The sequence below is a fragment of the Chrysemys picta genome, chromosome 1 (assembly GCF_011386835.1).
Source record: "Chrysemys picta bellii isolate R12L10 chromosome 1, ASM1138683v2, whole genome shotgun sequence".
NCBI lineage: Eukaryota > Metazoa > Chordata > Testudines > Emydidae > Chrysemys > Chrysemys picta.
The window spans coordinates 17294320-17321415 of record NC_088791.1 but is presented as its reverse complement, the minus strand read 5'-3'; the positions used below and the strand labels follow the sequence as shown (position 1 = coordinate 17321415).

Sequence of the window (27096 nt, the reverse complement as noted above, 5' to 3'; positions counted from 1 at the left end):
CTCTGGAGACGAGGCAGTATAAGCTCCCACGGTTATCACAAACTTCAAATACATTAGAATTCTGGAGGAGGCCTTGTTCCTTCTATAAATAAATTTCTCCTGAGAAGAGAGAGCTCAGGGCAGATGAGATTCAGCCTTCGCTTCACAGGCTAACTCCATGGCAGGTTTTCCCACGCTATTCCGCTGGCTTATTGTGACCTTTGCTTTTGGAGAAAGAATATTGTATTTATTACTCATTTTCCTTTAAGTGATTGCAGCCATATGCTCTTGTCCCCAATATATGCTGCAGTTGTACAGTCTGCTGGCAATATTACTCTCCTGGTCCATTGACTGGTTCTTTCTTTTTTCTGCTAGACAAAACTTAATTCACAACATTTGTTTTGTTATTTAAATATCTTCCAGCATGGATTCTGGAGCAAAGCAGAAGGTAACCTGTGACGGGGTCTGCTCTACTAACAGCTCAGCGGTGCCTCCTTGTGGCTCATCTGGGGACTTAGCTCTGCCACCTGATCTGACACCCCTTCCTGCAGTACCCAGTCTGTCATTTCCCTCAGTTATTCTGTAGTCTCTCATGTGCCGGGAGCTGCAGCTCTTTCCTCTTCATGGCTTAGCCCTCCAGCTAAATCACATTAAAGTTCTCCCCCCTTCCAGGGTATCATTAAAGTCTGCTTCCAGACTGCTTTCAACTGTCCCCAAATGGGCTATCCCTACTGTGTCACTCCAGCAGTGACTAGTAGGGGAACCCGGGCCCGTCATCTACACCGGGTTCTGGTCCAGGGACCCTCAACCCAGCAACTCTGGGCTTTTACTCTCCCAGCCCTTACTGCTCCTTCCCTGCATTGCTTCCTACTCTTCCCTCTTGCATCTGGGGGCATGACTGCAGGTTTCCTCCTTTGCAGCCTACCAACTTCCTCTCTTTATAGATCCCGCCTAGCTGAACTTCATTAGCGGTTAGTCCTAGCACTCCCTGGGTTTCCTCCAGGTGCAGCCTGAGGTTAATTGGCCTGATTTACCCTTTCAGGTCTTGTGTGCGGTGGATACCCCATCACACAGCCTTTGGTACCAAGAGCTGCAGTAGGAGTCTACCCAAGTGTAAAAGATGGGATGGTTTTTGTGGCATTCCTGCTGGGCCGTGCTGCTCAGTTGTAAAACTCTTTCATACAGTATAGGTGAGTAATGGTGTCAGCAACTGAGCAGGCCCCACCACAAAGCAAATTCCCCTAGAGAGAAGCTGATCCTTCCAGATCACAGCTGAAGTCACTAAAACGCAAACTTTCAAAACATCATGCATCAAACCCTTTGCTTGTTTAGTGGGTTTTGCCCGAGTGTCTCCTGTGAAGTGTACTGAAAATGCGCCTCTTGTGATTTTCACCACTCCAATAGACTGCCTGGGTGACAATGGTACCTCTTTGAAATAGAGCTACTCAAATAATAGGGAGAACTAATGATTTTTTGGGTAATTCAATGGAGGAGTTGCCTGGAAGAAGAGAGAGAATCTTGTGGCCATGAACTTCAGTAGTCTTTTCTTGCAAGGTGCTCGGATCTGAAGGTGCGGAGTATGGTATAAATACCTGGATAGATGAAAGAATACAATATTTTGTGACATGCATTATTTACAATAAATTATTCACTAGCATTAGATGACAAATAATTATGCATCAAAGGAAGCTGAGGGGAGCGATTAGTCTATTAAAACTGTCACCAGTATAGTGCACTGATATGAACACCACTTACGATTGCTGAAGCATCAGTTGTATCTGTTTAATCTGACGTTTATTTTTTCTGACTTGTGCATGAGAATTTTAGAGGAACTGGTATAATTCGACCTATGCCTAGATATCCAAGTGAGTGGATCACCCATGGTTAGTTGAAAGATGTTATATTTTGTGACACTTCCAAGAGCTGTAACAAATCAAAATAAGCTTCTCTGTGAAAGAGATCAGGAACTGTTCCTGACTTTTTCCCTCCTAAAAGGTAGGCAAGTTAATAACGCAGGTGGTTAGAGAACAGCATCAGCTAATAAATAGTGATGGGTGAACCGCACAGAGATCAGTGTTGGGGTTCTGTTCAGATAGGCCTCCTCACAATGAAGTTTAACTGAATTATCCAAATCTTTTCGGTCTGGAGACCTCATGACAAGAGGCTTTTCTGTGCAACTTCAGCATCTCATGTTGACCAGAAAATGGTTCTTTCTTTTTATGCGCTTAATTGTTTATCCCTGCTAATAAGCCTAATTAAAAGGCTTGTAGTGCTAGCTAACAATATGATACTACCATGCATGTTCCTTATACATCTCCAATACCAGCACAAAACTTGGGCATTACAGTTGGCTAGCACGTTACCTGGCTACCATCAGGTACCACCCTGAGCCCCAGAGACATAAACTAACATGTCAAGGAAGTCACCCAGAGGTCCTCTTTCATATGAAGACTGTACTTCCTGTAGGGATAGTGATTGATTGTGAAGAGCAGTACAGAGGTGCTTTGGATTGTGTATTTAAAAGATCTGATTTACTCACAAGCCTCCAGACTGCTCTATATTTTAGTCTGAATTCAGAACCAGGCCTGGTCCATCTGTAGTGCATGCATTACAGAAACCCACAACGGATTTTGAATGCCCCCACCTGGATCACTCTAGTTCCCACTGACCTTTGAACATTATAGGAGAGAGATTTTCATGGTTCTTGAATGTATGAGTAGTATTTAGGAACCAAGTGTGATTGTGTATTTCTTATTTTCTTGGATAATCCTTCTCCCTTCATGTCGGGATACTGTATAGCCTGTCTTTTTAAGTGAGCATCCAAGGAGAGGCATACAGGTTTGGATAAAATAAGAACTGAAACCAAAACTTCACTCAGCCTTTTTTTTGAGGTATAAAAAGGTCTGGCTAATTATTTCCCCCTCCATTATTTTTCATCTTTATGCCTTGTTGGCCAAGCCCAGAGGCCAAGTACAGGACTGGTGTCAGTGGAAGCACTTTCATTATATTAGTGATATTTGCACCAATTCCAGTTTTGGCCGCAGAAGCGATGCCATGAGAGAGGCTATGCTGGCTAGATAGCTCATCAGTTTCCATTGGTATCTGAGATTTGGCCTCTTCTTTCATCTGGTTTTGGTTTTTTGGTTTTTGGTTTTTGTTGTTGTTTTTGCTTATTTGTTGGCTAGTTAGTTTTAAGAATATTGATGTCTGCGACTGAAATTTACCTGGAAATACATTTAAACAAGCCCCCAAGTGATATATTTTGGACGTTCAAAAATATAATGCCATGCAATCGATGCACCCATCCTGTCGTGTGCTATTCTAAACTTCTGTAATGGGCCCTGGATCTGAACACACAGATAATGAAATGGTGGTGGTCTTTACATTGCATTGGCAGATGGAAACATGCAACTTTTGTACCATATTTTGTCTTGCTTGTACCTCCTCTCTGTGTATCAAACTCTCTAATTTACACAAGGCAAAGAATGCAATTAGTCTCTGCATCCCAAAGATATTGGATGAAAAGCTTTTGAAAAGATAATGGGCTACAGATGATGTTATTTAGTCACGCAAACACACTCTGCTATGCAGCTGTACTTTTGGAATATATTTAGAAGGTGTAATTAGGGTTGTGCGAGATTTGAAATAAGTAAGCAAGTCTCTTAAATAAAGTTTAACCTTGTCTTAGTTTCCAACTGCCATTCTGTAAAAGCAAACTCAGGCTTCATTTGGACTGGGAAAGCTATGCTAATTTTCTCGGCAGATTTTTGCATCATCGTATATTAGGTAAACTCCTTGTGAATCAATACATAAGGGCAGGGACCCTGCAATTCATGCAGTTATGATATGGAGGAAGCGTCTGACCTTTTGAGATTTCCATACAACACAAGTACCAGGTATAGAGTATCAGAGGGGTAGCCATGTTAGTCTGGATCTGTAAAAAGCGACAAAGAGTCCTGTGGCACCTTATAGACTAACAGATGTATTGGAGCATAAGCTTTCGTGGGTGAATACTCACTTGCATCTGACGAAGTGGGTATTCACCCATGAAAGCTTATACTCCAATACGTCTGTTAGTCTGAAAGGTGCCACAGGACTCTTTGTCGCTTTGTACTGGGTATAATCTTCTTCAGAACAGGTGGTTGCTACGTAAGTACGTTCTTGTCTCCTGTCAGCTCAACTGCAGCGTTTGGGAGTGCCCTCCCTGCCTCCTGCCCGCTTATGGGCTGTAGAATGAGCTACACTTTTGCAAAGAGAAACTCTACTAGGAAGGGTGTTGTAGTTTATATCCTTGCTAGGTCAGCGTTCCCCAAAGCAGTGCCTCATATTAATACCTTTGTAAGGGCCCCCCTTGCAGAACCACTCAATCCACATGGGTGCAAAAGGTGACCTTGTGGTGTAGTTTCTTAATTTAACAGCAACAGGGCTTTATTTCTACTCAGGCTACAAATCATTTTAACCAAGGGAATGAATGCGGCCATTGTTCAGCTCTCTGACGACCCCTGCTGAGTTCTGTGCCCCATGCCATATAGGTTATAGCTTATCGGGCTAGTAAAATGTAGCATGGCATGGAGAATGTGTCTCTAATGGAGAGAACAGGGTGCAAGGGGCCTAATTTTAGGTTGCCTCGCACCTTGTAGTGGCATTTACATCAATGCAAAGTGAATGTCGAAGGCTGCCAGATCACAGTGCCAAGTGTATTGCCCTCATTTTGCACTGATGACAAGAACTATGCAAGGAATGGAGCAATAGAGAATCTGAGCAAGGAACTTGTGTTCTCTTTTCCACTATGTGATCTTTGGCCAGCGTTTTTACAAAGTGGCCACTATGGGATGCCTCCAGTTTTGGGTGCCTGATTTTTAGAGGTGCTGAGAGCTTGCAGTTCCCATTGATTCTATTGGAGATCTGGGTGCTCAGCCCCTCTGAAAATCAGGACAAGACCTGTCCTGAATTGGGCCCCCCAAATTAGTGGCTGTTGGAGCCTCAACCGCTCTGTGTATATTATAGCAGCAAAACAGACATAACTATTCCCTACTGACTCCCACCTCAAACGGACGTTGTGGGATCTGATTCACTTGTAAGTGTTTTGAGTGGCTCAGACAAAGAGCACAAGGTCAGAACATTCCCTTTAGAGTGGAGAAGTTGGCAGATTTTCTTCTCATTTCCATGTCACCCTGAGCAAACTCCCCAACATCTTTCATTGGGTGGCCTGCCTTCTGCACATTTCTTAGCCGTGTTGTCTCTACTCTAACTGTGTGGTTGTGTGTTGTCCCTGTGAGCGTTGTGGCGGCTCACGGTATTATACACACATGCATTGCGAGGACTTGGGAAGTTAGATGAGAAAAATCACAAGCTGCTTTCTCCCTAGTCTTCCATTAACAGATCTTGATGCATCCCAAGGTGGGGAGATAAAACAACCTGGATAGATCAGATTGATCAGGAGGGCCCATATCTTTGTGCATTTGCACCACTTGAAAGTGTAATGCATTTTTTTTTCCATAAGGGAAATCAAGTTGCAAGCATTTCAAAAGCAGCCTCTTCTTACCAGCCCTATTGAGCACCTTGGCTCAGAGCAACTCCTGGTGTTAGCAGGCGGGAACTGGAGTGAACAATTTTTGAAAGAAAATCTCTCTTGGCCTAATGATTGACAGGCCATTGAGGAGGGAGGCTTTTCAATTCTAGGTCACAATTGAAAATGGTTCCTCCATAATACATCGAGCTTCCTGCGTTTGAGGGGCTCTGCAGACACTAATCTTCACCGCACTCCTGGGAAGGACAGTCAGGAAATATCATCATTCCCATTTGGCAGGCAAGGGATAGTCCCGTGGAGAGCTGCCCATGGCCACACAGCCTATGCATGTCAGAGCCAGGATTAAAATTCAGGGCTCCCCGGGGCTGGGGTTGTTCTCCTACCCCACCATGCCTCCCCTCGAATGCCTCCCTACCTGGCTCCTGATGCAAACGACACTCGGGATTGGGAGGGTCTCTGTTTTTCAGTATTTCCACCAGAATGGTTGGAAACCTCCCCTTTTACCAGGGGCCTCTGCTGTAATCCTGCCATTCCTGTGTCCTCCTGTAAACTTTCCAACGTGCCAATGACAGCAGCTTACTGGGGAAATGATTTGCTGCTGTTGCAAGCGGGGGGGATCCTTGCCAAGAACAGCAATAAAGACAGAGGACATTGATTTCTTTTCATTTATTTCTTTTATTTTTAAAGACGTTATTTTGGATCCATAGCCCGGTTCCCGTGGATTCAGTCAATTGTCTTCGAGTGCGCTTTTAAACTGTCTTGGGCCTGATCCTAAACTGGTGTCACTCTGTTGAAGTCAGTGGAAGGATAAACTGAATGGCGCGCCAGCGGCAGATCTGACTCTACCTCCTTAAAAGCATCACAATGATATCTGCTGGCCAGGCATTGTGTTGCATCAGGCACTAACCTCTGAATCCTTTTCATTCCCGAGCATCCTGACTTCTCTTTTTGTGATGCTAATAATAACCTAAGACATTTACTGTGGCCTATTTTCTGATGTTTAGTCTGAAGGGAAAGAGCAGAAAAATTAAAAGCAGTGATATAGACAGGCTGTATCCATTTTACCTGTAAAGAAAGAGAGGGGGAGAGAATCTAATGAAACCTCTGAACTCTCCCTACAGCGCCTATTATTTCTATGCTATCTAAAAAGCATCCTTTGCAGCTGCTTTCCCTCCCCCCAGAATTCTGTGAGCAAAGTCCAAATCCATAGGCATAATTTTGGGCAGCCTACCTGAGATGCCCCTAGGAGACCTTGTTTTGAGAAAGGGGGTGCTCAGCCCTTTCTGAAAAAATCAGGACCTCTTCAGGTGACTCAAGCTGAGCACCCAGAAATAGAGGTACCCCAAATCACTAGTCATGAGAAGGGCTTTACTGGGTCAGACCAAAGGTCCCTCTAGCCCAGTATCCTGATTCCCAACAGTGGCCAATGCCAGGTGCCCCAGAGGGAATGATCAGAACAGATAATCATCAAGTGATCCATCCCCTGTCGCCCATTCCCAGCTTCTGGCAAACAGAGGCTAGGGACACCATCCATGCCAATCCTGGCTAATAGCCATTGATGGACCTATCCTCTATGAATGTATCTAGTTCTTTTTTGAACCCTGTTATAGTCTTGGCCTTCACAACATCCTCTGGCCAGGAGTTCCACAGGTTGACTGTGCATTGTGTGAAGAAATACTTCCTTTTGTTTATTTTAAATCTGCTGCCTAGTTCATTTGGTGACCCCTAGTTCTTCTTATTAGAAGGAGTAAATAACACTTCCTTATTTACTTTCTCCAAACCAGTCATGATTTTATAGACCTTTATCATATCCCCCCTTAGTCGTCTCTTTTCCAAGCTGAAAAGTCCCAGTCTTATTAGTCTTTCCTCCTACGGAAGCCGTTCCATACCCCTAATAATTTGTGTTGCCCTTTTCTGAATCTTTTCCAATTCATCTTTTTTGAGATGGGGTGACCACATTAGGCCGCAGGTCCTCAGCCTGTAATCTTTACTTTAGGTACAGGGCCGGCTCTAACTTTTTTGCCACTCCAAGCAAAAAAAAAAAAAAGAGCACTGCCCTGCCCCGCCCAAACAAAAACAACCCTCCCTCCCCCCCCCAAGTGCCGACCCGCCGAACCAAAAACAAACAAAAAAATACCCCCGAGCACCGCCCCGCCGAACCAAAACAAACAAACAAATAAAAAACCTGAGCGCCGCCCCGCCACCCCAAGATTGGCCGCCCCAAGCACATGCTTGGTCGGCTGGTGCCTCGAGCCGGCCCTGTTTAGGTATGTCTAACACTGGAGCTGGAAGATGTCATTTCCAGCTGGAGAAGACATACGCACTCTAGCTTGCTAAAACGAGAAGTGCTGCTGCGGCATGAGCGGCAGGTCGGGCTAGGCACCCCAAGTGCAATTCTGCCCAAGACCATAAGTATGTACACAGGCAACTAGCCTGTCCCACTGCTCGCGTCGCTGCAGCAAAATGTGTATTTTTAGCGCGCTAGCTCAATCAAAGCCAGCATGAGCATGTCTGCTTGAGCTGGAGATGACACCGTCCAACTCTCGTGTAGACATACTCTTAAATGCCGACTAAGGTCAATGGGACTGCAGGATCGGCCCTGAAGTCATGCTGTGTTGGGAAGATCTTTTGTTGCTCTGGTTCCTTACTGACTGTTCATGTAGTGTCTGTTTTTCCTGATCTCTGGCAGACGAGGCCAAGAAGCCCTAGCATAGAGAGGGCTCTTGTCCTTAACCTCTTGTCCTGGAGTGAACTAATCAAGCCTGGTGAGATGAGGAAAAAGAGCAAAATGTAATGTACTTGTGTTTGTAGTGGGCTGTAGTCCACGAAAGCTTATGCTCTAATAAATTTGTTAGTCTCTAAGGTGCCACAAGTACTCCTGTTCTTCTTTTTTTCCCATGACACTTTCCCTTAGGCCACTTTAGCAGTGTGAAGGAGCTGTAAAGTAGCAGATCTCCTCTCCATGGAGTAATCAGCCTAGCCTATGGGCTTTCACAGATGGCACAGAGCTGGCCTGGAGACCGAGCCTGTGAGGTTAGGGGTGGCCAGAGTGCCATTGTGCTCCAGCTATTCTTGGCTGATGCAGTGGCTCTTAGGGGAACTGTTGCTGCTGTAATTTATGCCCAGAGCCAGGCAAGCTTCACACACACCCCAGAATACAAGGAGCCACAAAGACAGTGGAAAGCTACCTTTGCTCCCACCCCTCCATTCCAGCATTAAGCAGAACTGGGGCAGGACAGAGAATCAGGGACAATGTGATACATTGCAGCTGTGTCAAAATCTGTGTGGTGTTAGTCCCGGGGTTGGTACAAACTGATATTAGATTGTAAGCTATTTGGGGCAGAGGGATTGTTATCTTGTTCAGTGATTGTACAGCACGTAGCACAGTTGGGCCCTGTTCTGGGACTGGGGCTCTGGGCCACTGCCACCATACAAATAACAAATGTAGTGATCTTGTTTTGGTTCACACCCCGTTGGGTTTCTGGTTTGTGAACCCCAAAACATTAGGCAAATTTAACCAACATTCCCAAGTTTGCCACCTGAAACCATAAGTCATCCCAGGTTCCCACAAAACAGAGCTCAGGCCAGCAGAGGGTTCACGGTCCCCAGAGAAACTCAGGTTGTGGTGCAGGTTTGTAGTGATTCCTGAAACAAGAGGACCTGCATGTATGTCCTGCTTTTGTTACAGGAGTTTTACCACTGAGCTAGAATGCCGACAATAACCATTGACAGCCCACACAGCCTGTGCACCGCACCCGACCTGCCACATATAGATTATATCCTACCCCGGACACTTGACATTCGGAGTGTTTGGAGTTTTGCAGATCATATTACAGAACAGATCTTATAACAAAGAAGTCTCCAGTAGGAAAGCACTATCTCTTTTTGGTGTCATCAGATGTACAGATAGGAGCCACCCTTGTGGTCAAAGCTCTGCACCTGTGCTTGAAGGAAGGTCCCTGTGACACAAGGCATTTTGAGACAGAAGTGTTAACTAATGGGATAATGTGGGTAATTCTCTGTAGAGGAAGAGAGTTAATTAGTCTTAGCAAATTGGGGGAGCTTGGTCTAGTGACTGAGCATAGGGCTGGGAATCAGGGGATCCTGAGTTCTAATTCTGGCTTTGCCACTGACTTCAGTGTAGCCTTGGTCAAGCCAATTAATCTCTATGCTTCACTTTCCCTGATGGCAGCTTTCCCCAGCTCACAGCGTTGTTGAATAGATTCATTTGCTGATGGCAGTGCATTGTTGAACCAGACCCAAACTCCTGATCTCTTGAAGTTCGCCCATCACTAGTTAAAACCACACTTGTTGGGCTGTTCAGCATGATGCCCTCAATCCGTGTGCATGTCCCTTGTTAAGGTCAGTGGACCATGCACTGCCAAGATCTGTATGCTGATATCTGGGGGAGTTCCCTGTGTGGATTGAAGACAGTTGTATGTGATCAAGAGCAGCCTATGGCCCATTGGGAAATGTATTCATAGTAGAATAGTGACAACATAACACTGTGAGTTACAAGCATGGATCAATGAAGTATGTGGCCCAGTGGGAGTTTCATGCTTAGAACGAGGCTGTGCTGTGACCTTATTGGAGTCAGGCATATGAAGTCAGAAAAATATATGGTCCAATGGGATTTGTGCTCCTGGACTGAAGCAGTATATAAGCTACAGAAGAGGGTAGTGAGGTTAGTGCCGTGTATGGCAGATGGGAATTGCATGGATGGAGGTGCGAGGGCAAAACTCTTCATGGCGCAGTAGGAATTGCATGGATGGAATATATGACCCCTAAACAACAAATGAGGAAGGTTTTTTTTTATTTCAACTGATTTGTGTTACACAAAGCTGTTCAATTGGCTAACAGTTACCCAGCGCATGATCCCTCTTCTTTTCATATTACCTCTGTGATCGGGCAGAATTAAAACTCTCCAATTTTCCAACATTTGTTTTTCTTTGACTCTAGACTCCTGCAGTACTTTAAAAACACTGCCATATCCTTCAGCTGCAAATGATTTGATCACTCTTGGCTTTGTGTGATCTGAATATTTTCTTGTTCTCTTGTTTCACAGCTGTGACCTACTTAATTACGAGCAGGAAGCGAACCCCAGAATCATTAGACATTCTGCTTGGTTTGAAAAAAGAAAAGAAAAAGTTGTGTGCTGCTAAATATGAGGATGTCCTTCTTAATAGCAGGAAGTCAGGTTCCAGATAGCAGAAGCAAACATTTGAATTCTTTGTGCATCAAGACAAAAGGAGAGTGAATGGTATGGATGGGGTTGAGGGAAGGGAAATGGCAGCCGTTTTGAGACAACAACCAAAATGGGAATGAGTCATAAATTTCTAAATCATGGGCATAAATCCTGTCTGTTGGCTATGGGTTTTAACCTTCTGAACAGCTTCCATCTGCTGTCTGTGAAGACAATGAAGCGACTGAATCACGGGTTCAGTCTGGCTGCTTTCAATTTGTTTTCCCCTCTTCTCAGAATTTATTCACAGCCAACCTAGCAAATGACTTTGAGTTTCACTGCAGAATCACATTGCAAATCAGCAGGTCCTAAGGCTGCGCACAAGGGAGTGTAATAACTTCACTCCACCTACACAATTGATTCTTTCCTGCTATTTATACTTCTTCTTGAAACTCAATACATTGTGCAAATATTATGTGATGGAGGGGGAGTCAACAGCAGTGCGGAAGTAAGGATGGCAATACCATGACCCTCCTCCCCCCAAAATAGACTTCTGACCCCCCCAGGACCCGCTTTTGGGTTGGGAGCCCCATGTTTACAACACTGTGAAATTTCAGATTTAAATATCTGACTCCATGAAATTTTAGATTTTTTTAAATCCTATGACTGTGAAATTTATCAAAATGGACCATAAATTCGGTAGGGCCCTACATATACAGTTTGTAAATCAGGCTATGTCTACACTACCACGGTAAGTCAACCTACACTACGCAACTCCAGCTACGTGAATAACATAGCTGGCGTCGACGTACCTTAGTTACCACGGGGGGTCGACAGGAGAAAATCTCTCATTGACTTACCTTACTCTTCTCATCCGAAGTAGAGTACAGGGGTCAACTGGAGAGCGATCTGCTGTTGATTTGGTGGGTCTTTATTAGATTAAGCTAAATAGATTAAGCTCCTTGAGTCTATCACCCTAAGGCATGTTTTCTAATCCTTTCATCGTTCTCATGGCTCTTCTCTGACCCATCTCCAATTTATCAGCATCCTTATTGAATCCAAATGCAGGGGTAAAAAAACCTCTCTTCTACTCGAGATTCCTCTGTTCATGCATCTACGGATCTCGTTAGCCCTTTTGGCCACAGCATTGCACTGGGAGCTCATGTTCAGCTGATTATCCACCACAGCTCCCAAATGTCTTTCAGAGTCACTGCTTCCCACGACAGAGTCCCCCATCCTGGAAGTATGGCCGACATTTTTTTATTCCTAGAGATACGTTTACATTTATCCATGTTAACATGCATATTGTTTGCTTGCACCCAATTTACCAAGCGATCCAGACCGCTCTGTAGCAGGATCCTGTCCTCTTCATTATTTACCACTCCAAATTTTGTCACCTGCAAACTTTGTCTGTGATGACTTTGTGTTCTTCAAAGCCATCAATAACAATGTTAAATAGCCTAAGGCCAAGAACCGATCCCTATGGGACCCCACTAGAAACACACCCATTTAATGCCAATTACAATTACATTATGGGCTTTTACCATTAGGCTTTTCTAACATGATGAACATTTAAATGTATCCTCCATTTAATATCCCCTACACTATGAAGTCTTTGCACCAAGGATTTCATAGCACTCCACAAACATTAATGAATTAATCCAGTCAGGTAGGTGAATATCATTATACTTATTTTCTAGATGGGGAAATTGAGGCACAGAAAGTTTAAGTGACTTGTCCAAGGTCACTCCAGAAACCTGTGGTGCAACTGAGAATAAAAATAAAATAAATATAAATTAATGGAGATATCCTATCTCATAGAGCTGGAAGGGACCCTGAAAGGTCATTGAGTCCAGCCCCCTGCCTTCACTAGCAGGACCAAATACTGATTTTGCCCCAGATCCCTAAGTGGCCCCCCTCAAGGATTGAATTCACAATCCTGGGTTTAGCAGGCCAATGCTCAAACCACTGAGCTATCCCCCCCAATAGAGCTCTGATCCCATGACTTTCTATCCCGTGTTATTAATAAGTCCCTCCTTCCTTTCTGTGATAAAGGGGAAAATTGAGCCACCATATCATTCATTCTTTCCATTCAAAATGTAAGTCCTGATCAGCACAATGAGGATATTTTTAATGACCGTTTATAGGGAACCTCATAAAAATGAAATGTGTCAACTTTGCATAAGTAAGAATGGACTTTCCAACAGGGGCTAACACATGAACAAGATCAAACGCATGAGAAATCTGATCAGTTGATTTTCTAAAATATCTTTTAATGTGCTGCTCAACCCTCTTCTGGGAACAGAAAGAGCTTTGTATTGGTCCCTGAATGCAGTGACTGTTATGAGTGGGTCACATTCTGTCAGAATACTTAAAAATAGTTGCAGGATGAGTGACAAGAAATATCTGTACTGAAGCAGGCTCTTCAAGCTGTATGCAAGTTTGTGTTATCTAGACTTCTAGAAAGCGGTTCGCTAAATTATCCATCCTGCCGTGGGGCAAAAATGTAGACTGTTTTTTTTATGAGCTAGCAGATTCCATACCATATGGTAGTGTCAACTCAAAGATACCTGCAATATAAACGCAGGATCAATCCTACAACCCTTATTTATGTGGGTAGCTCCATTGATTTTTGATGGTTTATGTAAGACACTCTGGTATGAGGATGAGCACAGTATAACTACATAAGTGGATAGATTTCAGTGGGATTACTTGTAAGTATAAGAACTACATGACTGGTGAGGTCCAAACACAGTTTTGTAGCATAGTGATAACAATGCTGAGTGTGGCCAGGGACCATGCTATAGGAAGTGGGTGAATATTATGTAGGGAATAATTTATCGCATTAATTTTGCCTCTCTTTCTGTTCACAAATAACCTGCGAGCAGATCATGAATTTCTCAGCTTCATTTGTCATTCAAGATTATTTGCCAAATAATTTCGCAAATAATTTTTGTGCGTAGAATGTTCATTTGAGAGATTTGAAAAAGTGTGCTTTTTTTACTGGGCATCCATGTCACATGACCTTGTTTCCATTCCCAGTCTGGATAGGAGTAACGCAACATCAGGTTTCCAAAGTGAATACTTGCAATTAAGAACTCACCATTCATTTTCCATTAATATTCTCCAATTGACACTTACGATGTGCTGTTTCAAGCTAGATCCCTGACAGTAGCCTCCTTCATTAAAATGTTCACAGACAAGTAGAGTTTACTGGAAAGTCACCATCAAAACTTTTTTTTTTATACCAAACCTACATAGTGGAAGCAAATTCACGTGAACAATTAAAATAGTTGAACCAATACAGAAATATCTTTTCAGGATTCACCTCGCTTTGCATTCCACCCACGCTAACTTACTAACACAGCTTAATTCAGCAAACAAAATACAGTTTAAGGATATGATGTATTGTCCCAAAGAACAAGGCAAATGTCCCTGTAGAAGAGGAAGAGTTATGGGCATTTATAAACCTGCACACAAATAGCTGAGGTTCACATAACTATGATAATACATAGCATTCTATAGTACTTTGCATTTTTCAAGGTTGATCAATATAGAGGACACAAATAGTAATACATTTTCATTCAGTATTATTGTAATGTGGTATGTCAGGCCATTATGGAATATATTGGGCCATGTTGTGCCATCATTTTTTAAGAACTCCTCAGCGAAATTGACAAGGAATTCTGAGTTAAGATCTATAGCATAATACTTAAGCGATTATGGGTAGTTTGGATAATGGCTGGCAGATCTTTGGGGAAATGTTTCTTGGAATGGTTGTCTTGCCTGTTATTCTGGAGAGATTAATCAGAAGGGTCAGTGCCTGCTTTGTACTTTTTCAGAGTCCCAAAATACTTTTATACACAGTAATCCAAGAATATTTCCAAACATTCTGGCTCCACTATGAGACAAAAGTAAGGGTTATGAGCCAGATCCTATGGCCATTATGACCAGCTAGATTTTGATCTTGAACCAGTATAAATCTGGAGTAATTCCACTGATGTCAGTAGAGTTACTCTGGATTTACATTGGTGTAATGGAGATCAGACCTTACGTGATCAAAACTCTGAATGGGCCAAATCCTGAGGTCTTTACTCGGGCCTTACTCAGTTCTTGTACTCTGGTAAATTCCTATTGATCTCCATATTGTTCTCCCAAGATCTGCATGCACACGGGGACCATCCATGCATGTATTATCCCCCTCCAAAACTGAAGGGGAGGTCAGTCACCTCCACAGCAGTATTTCTCCCTTCCCAAGACCCATTGGAGGGAGTAGGAGAAGAAAGCAGAATAGGTTGCATTTGGGGGACTGGGTTGTCCTACGTTGGGCAGGAATGGGTATATTCACATAGTTCTCTCCAATGGCCCTGTGCAGAGTCCCCAGAAAAGGTAACACAGCCTTATGGAGCACTGCTATCTTTCCCTGGGCTATCCCTCCATGATTGCCCCTCCCCCTTTATGGTGGTCATTTTGGGCAGCTGGGAGCAAGCAAGTCTCTGGTAACCTGGCTTCATTGGAGTTGCACTTCCAGGAGAGAAGGGGTGCTGGGGCAAAAAGCTCTGGCTTCCTGCTGATCCACTGGGGTACACATCAGCCTTGTGGGGGATCCACCAGGTTTTGAGACTGGGCCTGCGCACAGAGCAACTCCCTCCCCTGATGACAACTGGGGAGCAACCTATGAGAGGATCCTTCTGGAAATTTCCTCCCACTCTGCCCCATCCAGCAGTTTTTACCACAGGATGAGAGACCCAGCCCTGAGGAAGCTCCACTCAGGATTTGACTCAGTGTTTAAGTTCCAATTTATTTCAATGAACTGAGCAACAACTTTTCATGTTCTGGGTCAGATCCATTCTCCAGGGCACCCTCTAAGGTTTGAGACTGTGTGTGTAAAACAGAAAGACAGATGGTCTGGCTCCTTCTCAAAGCATTTGGTCGGGACACACTCTGCTTGTCCAATACTGTTTCTGTACATTATGCCCATGAACACTGAAATGGAAACCGGATGGAGAGATCATTACATTCTGGTACCTGATACTTTCTGGGGGCATTGTGCTGAAAACATGGTTCATAATGATATATTTTAGGGCCAGAAGGCTCCATTATGATCTGGGGTCCAGCCAGCACAGATTGGCACCAGGATCCAGGGTCAGCAAAGATGGCATAAACCCCTGTTTTTCTACAGCCTCTGATCTTTCTGCCCCAAATCTCTAACACATTGTTACAATGTTGTCTTGTAAACTGCCAGTTGTATCAAATTAGGCAGTATGGCTAAAATATTCAAACTGGGGTGCCTAAAGTCAGGCACCTATAACCATATATAGGCATCTTAATTGACATGATTTTCATGACATGAAAACTTGGACTGAAGTTGGGGGAGGTTCAGGTGCTCAGTATCTATGAAAATTTGGCTTTACTTCAGGGACGCAATCTCGTGCTGTTACTAAATTCCTTCCTGACACCATTTGAATTCCTGCATAACAGTCTGCAGAACCTCCCCTGGTAATTCCTGCATCATGTCTGTAACTTCTGTTTGAGTGACTGCACACCTCTTAAAAGCCCAGCCAGTCATGATTTCAAGAATCCACCACATCCCTGGCAAATGGTTCCAATGGTTAATTACATTCACTGGTCAAAATTTGCATTTTACTTCTAGTCTTACATCTTTTCTATCTATTGGATCCCATTGTGCCTCTTTCTCCTCAATTGAAGAGCCATCTTCATACAGAACCCTCTTCCCCATGTAGGTACTTGTAGACTAAGTAAAGGAACTCAGGGCCAGATTCATAAAGGGATTTAGTCTCCTAAATCTGGGCTTTTAATTGCATATATCCCAGTTTTTAGGCACCTCTGTGATCCACAAACCCCCCAATCGGCTGCCACCTCACCCTGTAGGGGCCTAACCTCACTTGGTGCCTGAATTTTCTCTGTGCCTCCTGGCATGTGCACTGCTTCCTCACACAGCCATCTGGGCACCTACCTCCCACCTAAGTCCCCGTGCAATCCTCAAATCAGCTGGAGATCGGTGTTCCTCCACCTACCTTGCCTGTGGAGCCTGCTTACCGCTACACAAGATGGCGGAGGAGGCCTTCCTTATAACCTTTAGTCCAGGTTAGGGTACTTACCCAAGATGTGGGAGACCTCTCTGCTGGATGAGAAGGGACTTGAACAGGGTTTCCCACTTTACGGGTGAATGCCCTAGCCACGGGATGATGGGATATTCCGATGTGGGGCTCTTTCCATCTTTTTCGTTGAAGCCGTTCCACTTTGTATTAAATATGAATTGGGCCAGAGTGTGAGAATCACTCTATAGTCCAGTGGTGCAGGCATTCACTTGAGAGGTGGCGAACCTCTGTTCAAATCCCTTCTCCTCAGGTAGACGGAGGAACTCCCAGAGTCTCCCACATCCCAGGTGAGTTCCCTGACCACAGAGCCAAAGGTTTTAAGGGAGGTCCTCCTCCCCTACTACCTAGGCATTTTGTGTGGAGTTAGGCAGTTTCCTAAGCCAGCCTCCCAAGACACAGGAGAGGGGTCCCCAGCTGTGGATTGCCAGCAGAGATAGGTGCCCAGTTCTGTGAGGAGTGGGACTTACAACATACCTCTCCCATTGGCTAGCTTGGATAGCTTCCCACCTAGCATGCTGGCTTTTGTGGATCTCATTCTCAGATGTCCATCTCTCCGCATGCATTGTTTAGGGAGCCTAGATGCCTAACCCAGGCTTTGTAGAGTCCCGTGACTTTTCAGGTGGCTTAAAAGCTAGGTGATGCAACACTCAATAATGCAATGCTACATCCCTTTATGAATCGAGGCTTCTGCTTTTTGGTGCCATGGATTCCATATTCCATATGTGCACAAAAAATGCATCACTGGCCCTTATCAAGAGACAGAGAATATACAAAACTGTAGCAACGCCTTGGGAGCAGGTCCCTCAAAATCTATGTCCCCTTTGTAATGTGGTCAGCTTGAAAAAGGAAGAGCTGTTAAAGCGGGGGGGGGGGGGGGGGGGCACGGATAAGAATAGTGAATCATCTCAGGCAGTCCTTTCCAAAAGAGCAACAGATGAAGCTACAGCATGAAAGGAACCATTAGACCCAAAGATCTAATAACATTCATTCGCCTGACATTATAGAAAAATGAAGATCAAGAAGAATGAGAGATTGCAATAAAGTGTAGGTTTTAAACAGATCAGTGACTTTAAATTGAAAGACCATTGGGACCATATGGAGAGCAGACACAGGATGTCTGGTATATCACAGTAAACTCAAAGGAAAACTGCTAACTTTCACCCAAAATCTCTCTCTCTCTCTCTCTCTCTCTCACACACACACACACACACACACACACACACACACACACACACACACACAAACTCTGACCATGACACACACACACAAGCCTCCATCCATGAAGAATTACTTGAGTGCACTTTGTAGGGTGACCAGATGTTTAGGGACAGTCTTGATTTTGGGGTCTTTTTCTTACATAGGCTCCTATTACCCCCCACCCCCGTCCCAATTTTTCACACTAGCTGTCTGGTCACCCTAGCACTTCGGAGCAGTGCTGATTTTGTTCTTCCGAGGACAAGAAAATGTGAGTGACTTGAAAACATGAAAAGCTGCCGCATCACTTCTAGTTCCTGAATGCAGACAATATCTGCTTACATTAGTGCAGTTCAGAGCATTGTCAGTTCAGCTTTCCCAGCATCGTGCTGAACAGGACTGTTTTATTGCTGTTTTAGCTCAGGTTTGAAAGCCTGCCCTTCACCTTCCGCGCTCATTGACATTCAAAGGAAGCAACCGGGTGGCACAATGGATGGGTTTGTTTTGTTTTCTTTTGTTGGTTTGATTTTTGTGTGGAAAGTGACTGGCTATTTTTATATCCTAGTAACAACCTTTGGCCTGTCAGTAAAACCTGGGAGGCTTTATAGTAAATGTTTTGCCTGACATTTTCTCAGAGGCGGCAGGAAATAATCAGCACAATAATTAGAGAGGCTATTTTGGACAGTTCTGTAAATATCGATAGATTTATATACAGTATGAACGGTTTGTTTCTTATAGAATTTAATAGGCTTCTTTTGGTAAGAATGATTTTATATTTACACACGAAGGGAATCTGCCCTGCTGTGCCACTGCAAAGTCTCCTCTCCTCCCCCACCTCCAGTAACGACACACTGGGAGGGGTCATCTGATGGCACTGACCCCAGCACCTCTGGATCTAAAAGCATGAGTGTCTGCTGTTTGAGCTAAAGGACCACCTCCATTAGCTCAGAGGGAGTATAGACTTCCAGACAAAGTCTATCTACTAGAGTGAGACAAAAAGCAAATACTCTGTTGGTGTGAGTTATGGGGGTGTGACCATTTGGGACGGGCGGGGTGTCTGTCTCTGTACAACTTATGAATTTCAGGTTGATGTTATGGAGTTGTTATGAAATGGTTGTTTCATGGATGGAATGCCACTATGTGGATGTGGAATCCACCACTGCTGACAGGGTTGTAGTATGTCTCTACCAGACCAGGGATAATAGTCAGTCATTAACATGAACAACTGCGCTCTGACCAAACAACGGTTACGCTAAGGAGATTGCCTGAGCGAGGAGACCAAGATTCTCTGCAGAGTGCATGTGATGTGGAGAGTAGGAAATCAGCAGCAGCGGAACATAGAAACTCTAGAGACACACAGGACGCTTTGGGCAGGAGAGAGGAGAAGAGGGATAGGCTTTCACAGCAAGGGGGTCCGGTTTAACGGTAGGGGAGACCAACTAAGGTCAGAGAAAGCTAGCTGATCTAAAGCAGCTCCATGATTCTAAAGTGACACCACATGCAGAAAGGGTTAGGATCCTGGGTACCACAGAGGGCTCTGCCCAACCCCAGATAACTCACCAAAGTGGTGAGGAAACGGAGGCAGGGAAAGGCGTAGAGGTGTGTTCAATATTTCATCTCAATCTGTATATTTCTCATGCTGCCAAGCAAAGGGTAAATCGTGTTTAGAACCCTGTGCCAAGTCTGTCTGTGTGTCTGTTGACTTTCACTCTCGTGTGGCCCTGAAAAGGCAGACTGTAAACCCAGAACACCCACAGGGCTGGAATTCTGGGAGAGGATATGTTTATGCTACAGGGGTGGGCCCCAAGCACAACGGCCTGAGAAGTGGCCAGCCAGAGTGGGTGGGGTGTGACAGCGTAGAGGGCTCTGCAAGGAAGTTAATACAGCCTCAGGCCACGGTAATGATTGTATGTACCGGTCTCCTGCAGGACCTGTGTGCTCCCTCCCCATGTATGGAGTCCTGTGTGAATCCATGAAAAGGGGGTGTGATACCACAGAAGTGGCTGCCCATGCAGGAAGGGGAAGATCCATGCACGGAAGGACCCCACTCAGAGCTAGGAGTGATCTACCTCAGGGGTTCTCAACCAGGGGCCCAGGGCCTCTTGGGCGGCTGTAAGCAGATTTCAGGGGTCCACCAAGCAGGGTCAGCATTAGACTCGCTGTGGCTCAGGGCAGAAAGCCAAAGCCCCACGGCATGGGGCTGAAGCCTGGGGCCCTGAGCCCTGTTACCCAGGGCAGAAGCCGAAGCCTGAGCAATGTAGCTTTGCGGGGGAGGCTGTGGCTTGGGGCCCATGAGCAATTGTCCTGCTTTGTACTCCCTAATGCTGGCCCTGGCTTTTATATGCAGAAAAACAGTTGTTATGACACAGATAGGCCGTGGAGTTTTTATAGCATGGCGGGGGGCTTCCCAAAGAAAAAAAGAACCCCTGATCTACCTTATATTTGCCTGAACAATGCACATGGTTTGAATTTCATTGTAAGCTGGTTTCCTCTGGTAAATCTGTATTCAGGAAACTTCCCATCCCTCCCAAAAATAATATTCTGTGTCTAATTGGCCAGAAAGAGTCCATAGGAGATTGAACAGGTTGTTCTAATTGAGCAGATAAATCTGCACAGTAAAATGCTCATTACATAGCCAGTAGATTCAAATGCCCACTGCAGAGTCTGTCCCGGTCTATCCGTTAAATAAATATAGAGCTAAACTGGTTTTGGAAAGTCATATTATGTAATCAATACAGGGAAGGGCTCCTTTAGCACCATTCCCATCTACTGTATAATTATATACTTGGGATGGGAATGTTCATAGCCATATGGACAGGCTCAATGCCCATGTGTAGTAGCTAATTTTAAAAATGGCAGCATATCTGTTTCTCTCCCCCATTTTTCAGAATACCAAAGCAGTTAGATCACGTTCTGGAGCAATCGGTTTCTCCAATTCTTTCCTCCTCATTGTTGTTTTAATCAAACACATTTCTTTTTCTTTCTCTTTAGTGCTCCCAGACAGAGATCTTATATGTCAACTGTAGCCCGGAGCAAATGTTTTCTACTCAAGTTATAAAAACCTCTTCCAAATGGGGCTTTCTAATGGAAATGCTGCTAATGCTTTGTCTGTATTGCTGAGAACAGGGAGAGTGTTATGGAGAGAAAGAGAGAGAGACCTAAGCTAGGTCTACACTGGAGGGGGAGAGGCGTATCTGAAGTCGGCATATCTTAGGTTGATTTTCCTGGCCATGAGGACAGCGGCGAGTCGACCGCTGCCGCTCCCCCGTCAACTCTGCTTCCACCTCTCGCCGCGGTGGAGTTCCGGAGTCAAGGGCAGAGCGATTGGGGATCGATTTTATCACGTCTACACTAGATGTCTACGCTAGACACGATAAATCGATCCCCGATAGATCGATCACTACCCGCCGATCTGGCGGATAGTGTAGACGTACCCCTAGAGACAGGTACATAAATTGACATAAAGAGGGATGGGAAGTTCAGAAACAGGCAGACAGATTCAGAGACAGAGAGGAGGAGAGAAAGACAGAGCTACAGAAAGAGAGAGAGAAAATGATGTGCTACCAAATGAATAGCAGCTAATAAGTCAGAAGGAAATATTATGATGTTTATGATGCTGCTATAAAACCTGAAGAAGCAATTAGGCTGAGAACATAAATTTTGCAGCTGTATTGTCCTAGCATTACACCGAACTGGTGAATCAGCTGATACAGTGCTGTACTGTTGTCATTATGTGCCAGTTGTATTATTCTTTCCAGTCCTTACAGATCAAAGTAACTGTTCTATAAACTGTGGAAGATCAATGTACAATTAACATCCCCTCCCCACTCTTCTCTCTCTTGATACCATCTGAGGTGTCAAGACTTCTTCTAGAACCTCTGAATGCTCAGTCTTCATCGTCTTGTGGGTCAGTCCTGCGAGATCCCAGTGTCGGATTTTCAGAGGTGCTGCGCACCTGCAGCTCCCATTGACGTTAGCTGGAATTATGGGTGGTTAGCATCTCCGAAAATTGTCTCCTACGGGTGCTGAGTGGGCTCAACTACCCCTGGGCCTGATCCTGTGATGGGCTCACCTATCAACACCCATTAGCTGCAAGATCAGGCCCTGTTAGTTTTCCTTTTACAGTTTTTCCTTACAGGAGGCAGTGTGGAATGGAAGGGTGAAAGCAGCATGGAGAGAGAGGCAGGTGGGCCTGAGTTCTAATCCTAGCTTTGCCACTGGTTTGCTGTGTAGCCTTGGGCAAGACACTTTAACTCTGCCTTTGCGTCCCTATCTGTAAAATGTGGAAATTAATACTTACCTATCTACCTCCCACAGGTGTTAGGGGAGGTTTAGTTAGACTGGTTCTATAATAGGTGCAGCAGTTGAATTAACTGGATTTTAAATTCATCCGAAGAAGTGAGGTTTTTACTCATGAAAGCTTATGCCCAAATAAATCTGTTAGTCTTTAAGGTGCCACCAGACTCCTTGTTGTTTTTGTGGATTTTAAATTGAGTTAGTTAAACCAGTGCAGACCCCTAATGTAAACGTACTTAAGTCAGTTTGACCCTCACTTAATTAGGTAATACATGGACGCAGGCTAATCCTCTCTCAAACTGGGTTAAATATGTCTACATTAATGGTTTACACAAGTTTGACTAGACTGATTTGAAATCAATTTGGTTTAACATGTGCAACTTTTCTAATGGAATCACAAGCCCTCAACTAATGATTATGTTATATGCGTTATATAAGGGCTAAGTACCATTATGTGTCCCAAAACTGTAAAGACTCCAGCACTGTAGTAAAAAGACTCTGGTGTAGATATTCAGTGGTTATTCAGTGTGTTAAAATAAAGGATAAGATTTTGCATGTTGCAAAGCCATCCTCTCAGCTGTTTTTTGTAGTATTTGAAAGAGTTAAGCCTAAAACCGGAATGTCTTGGGAATGTTGGCAGAGAGGAGCGAGAGCTGCTTTTTTTTTTTTTTCCCCTGGATGGAATCCCAGCACTTTGAAAGCTAAGTGATGACTTTGGATCTAAGTATGTTTCTCGGTTCCACTGCAGAGAGCTGGGAAGTGAGATGCAAAGTAACCAAGAAGCCCTTTGCGAGGGATGTCTGATTCCCTGCCTACCCCGGGACGGATATTTTTACCTTGTCTCTAGTGATTCCTGGGGGCAGCGGAATTTGATTTGAGACGATACATATGGATCTTTGAAAGAAATAATTTCCTTAAGGAGGGGACAGAAACATCCCAACCGGCTTATTTTGGCTACAGCTGTTTCTCCTTTGATGGAAATCGCTGTGACACTTGAACCTTGCATTTCATAAGGAGTCTAGGAATTAGCTAACTGCCTTTGATAGGGGGTGCTGTGTCTTTCATGAGACTAGCTGGCATGGCTGCCGTACTCTTTGGCTTTGAGGATCTCCTCTACAGTTGGGACAGCCTGGTGTGGAACTTGACTTCACGGGCTCTGAGGACTTGCCGGTTTGGAAATCTGCGGGTCCTGCAGCTGATGCTGAAGCCATGGTGCATTTCCAGAGCGGTTTACCAGGTAGGGAGCAATGGTTTTAAAACCCTGGGCCAAATCCTGAGGCCTTGACTCAGTCCCTGCTTGGGAAAATTCCCACTCGAGTCCGGCGAGACCCAGTCCTGCAAAATGCTGAACACCGTGAGCTCCCCATTAAAGTCAATGGGAATTGAGGCTCCTCAGCACAAATAGGAAGAGATGTGGGGACAGACAAAAACAGTTTGAGATCCAGGGGAGTTCAGCCTGAGTCAAAACTGAGGGCCAGGTTCTGCAAGCCCTGAGATACCCTATTGTATATGTAAGGGAGGCAAATTCTGGCCTGGAGTAGGGATCACACTCTATTGCATAAATTCTCCTCGTGAAACTTTCTCTGTTCACCAGGGCCTGGACTCTGCCACCATTACTCGTGCTGAGTAGCACCTTACTCCTTGAGTATTCCCACTGGCTCCACAAGGAGTAGGGTGCCACTCAGCATGAATAAGGCTGCTGAATCTAGCCCTGAAGAGCTATAATTTGCATGCAGAAAATGATTAAAAGTGGGCTTTAAAATGTAACAAAATTAAACGGTGGAAGTCCTATATACTAATCCAGCCTCGCAAAACTCTGAAATAATATTGGTTTTAATTAGATCGGTGTGTAAAATACCGTTTGAGATTTTTCTCATCGTTATGGTAAGGGTGGGCAAATAGATTTTGTGCCTGAGCTAGTGAATGTTCCTGACAATGTTGCAAGGTTGTCCTCGTTAACAAAGGGAAATGCTAACCAGCCGAGTCAGGACATTTAGGATGGTCACAGATTGGACTGAATAACTGAGATAAAATCAGACCTTGGATTGATGGATCCACACCTGTGTTTGGAAAAGGCATTTTTTGCTAAACTAGTTTGCTTAGTATGCGCCTTCTCTGCTCGTTGGAAGTCACCATGTTCAGCATAGTTGTGTGTAATGGACCTGATTTAAAGCCCATTGAAATCACTGGAATTCTTTCCATGGATTTCAGCAACCTTTGGTTCATTCCCACTATGAACAATCTTGAATGCTTTGGTCCCCCTAACTTTATTCAAACAGATTCGCAGTATTGTTTGGAATTCAGCTGTTTTTTTAAAATATCAGTTTGCCCTGCAAGGTATCAATGAACAGTCATAACTAAATGAATCCCCAGTCCCTCTCCCCCCCCGGGTAGTTGCTGATTGTATTTGTGTCAGAGACCGCTTCTGAAAGCGGCATGGACGTTATTGCAATGAACTGATGCATGCTCCATGTGAATTAAGCCAAACGCTCTGGCTGCGTTCTAGGCTCCCTTATACCAGTGTAAATCCCCAGTTCTAGAATGGAGTCTGACACATGCTCTGTGTATGGGGTACAATGTGGCTGCAGTACCCCAGAAGCAACACAGGGAAGGAATTGTGCAAGTTCCCTTCTTGTTTACCCCTGGCCCTGGAGGTGGGGAGTCACTAGTAATTAGCTGCTGGCCTATACCAGCTGTTCCCCCTCATGCTGACTCAGCTATGCTGGCTCCTTTATGCCCCTGCATGGATCCTTAATCCAAGCCACCAATCTAACCCTGGTGTAACTCCTTTGAAGTCAATGGTTCTACTGCAGGATTTGCTCTGCAGTCAGAGGTGAACCCGGCTCACCATGTTCAACTAAATTGCTTCTTCTACAGTGTGCACAAGCAGGAACTCTACTGTACAGTGGCTGCAGGGACCCCATTCATTCGTCAGAACAGCCAGAGAAATCACATGGCCAAACGTTGGTGCCTGCATTCTAAAAACTGACATCGACTAGGAATGACTGCCCGGGGCTGGATAGGTTTAGAACCGACCTGGGCCTTTGCCCTTCTTCAGACTGAACCTGTGAACTTTCCAGAGCTTTGATACAATCCACACCTCCTTATTTTGTTGCTGTTGACCACATCTTACTTTCAAGCTCTTCTGCACCACCTGCTTGGAGAAAGGAACGGAAGCAGAAGTGCCAAAATGCTGACAGAGAGACTGCAGCGGGGGAGGCCGATTTGGTGAGGCGCTGAGCATCCTCATCTCCACTGACTTCAAGGGGGAGCTTGAGGGAGCTCAGCATTTCACAGAATTGGGCCCTCAAGATTTCTGGAACTGAAAGTACCAGAAATCTCATGAAGTAGTCTGTTCTCGTCGGATTTCTAGCCTAGTTTCACAATCAAGGGTTCAAGTCAGGTACAGACAAACGTGTGATTTTAGGAGACAGGCCTCACGGCCAATCCCAATCCTGGCAATGACACATTCTGTAGCCTTGGGAAAGTCGCTTCACTTTGGGAAAGTCACTGCACATTAGTGCCTCAATTTCCCCATCTGTAAAATGGCCACAAAACCACTTGATCTTCCCTAAACCTGAGTGTGTGTAGATTCCAAGAACTTTGCAGAAAGGGTGGGGGGCAAATCTGGTGTGTTTCAGTTGGGGAGAATATTGGAATCTGGTGGAAAGAGGTGCTGAAAAGCACGCATCCATCCTTGGCCAGAGTTAAGGTTGTGGGGTGTTCTCTGTGGTTGTGCTAGTGGTAGATGAGTTCCCGGGGTGGAGGAGTAGAGGGTATGTAATACTGATTGTCTTGCTTCTTAGGTTTTCTGTTAAGCTATATTACAACAGGCTGACCTTTACTGACACATAACACGGTGCTTTTATGTATTCTATGAATAATTTTCCCCGGTATCCAACCATCTCTAAACATTGACATGATATTTTAATAACATTGTGACTAGCCAGAGAGCCTGCCTGCATAATCATTTCCTACTTTGAGCCTGAGACTTTTTTAGCTGCTTGTTATTGAGCTGATCTAAATAATGCCTCAATTACCCTAGTTTTGTCTGCCTGGAGAATATGAATTCCCTGCTGCTAGTTCATCTTGAAAGCATTGTGCACACCAGCCACGGGATCTCTGCCTCTTCCCAGGACTAAACTGTGCTTAAAAAAGGAGGATTATACAGCTCTGTGCAAATTAGGGACAACATTCTGCCCAGCACTCAACTCTCCCTTCCTTTTGTTACAAAGCAGAGCTAATAACCCAGAGGCACAACTGCACTTGCTGTGGGGGACTTACCAGTTCACCTATCATGAGATTGGCTGGAGGGTGCCAGAGTTTGAAGCATTTCCTGCTTGAGTCATGTCATGTTTTGGAGAATGGGTGGGAACGGAAGAGGAGAAGGAAAATATGTGCGTGATTTCTGGGGGCTAGATTTCAATGTCTGGGGCAGTCGCAGATTGAGAGCATCAGGCTAAGCTTAGGTAGGTGTTGCGGGTTGTGAGGGTCCCAGAGCAAGCCTGGAGGTCTACACAACAATGAAGCTGCCCCACAGCCCGAGCCCCACAAACTTGAGTTAGCTGAACCGGGCCAGCCGCAAGTGTTATTTTGTAGTGTAGACATACCCTAAATTCCCAGATATGGCTCTGACAGTGCACCGTGGTCCCACACACTCCTGATCTGCAGCCCAATACATTCAAGTAGCAGCTGTCTCCTGGGTACAGCATGCCAATGGTGCAGAATTACTGTATGTGGATGGCTTTGAGATGTACTGGTGGGAAACCACCTAAACTATCTCACTGGTGAGC

At 44.8% G+C, this 27096-nt stretch overlaps 1 protein-coding gene across 9 annotated transcripts in view; it reads left to right on the top strand.

The window, feature by feature from the left end:
• The window catches only part of FRMD4A (FERM domain containing 4A), a 529915-nt gene that overhangs the window by 233962 nt on the left and 268857 nt on the right, over nt 1-27096 (top strand). The window contains exon 1 of one of the 9 annotated variants that reach the window (XM_065553333.1): nt 23272-23540. The exons of 6 other annotated variants lie outside the window; for them this stretch is intronic. In XM_065553333.1, coding sequence (XP_065409405.1) covers nt 23367-23540 — 174 coding nt within the window. In that variant the 5' untranslated portion in view covers nt 23272-23366. Of the gene's footprint in view, nt 1-23271; nt 23541-27096 lie in introns of those variants that run through there. 2 more of the 9 variants (XM_065553271.1, XM_065553523.1) reach the window with 2 other exon arrangements.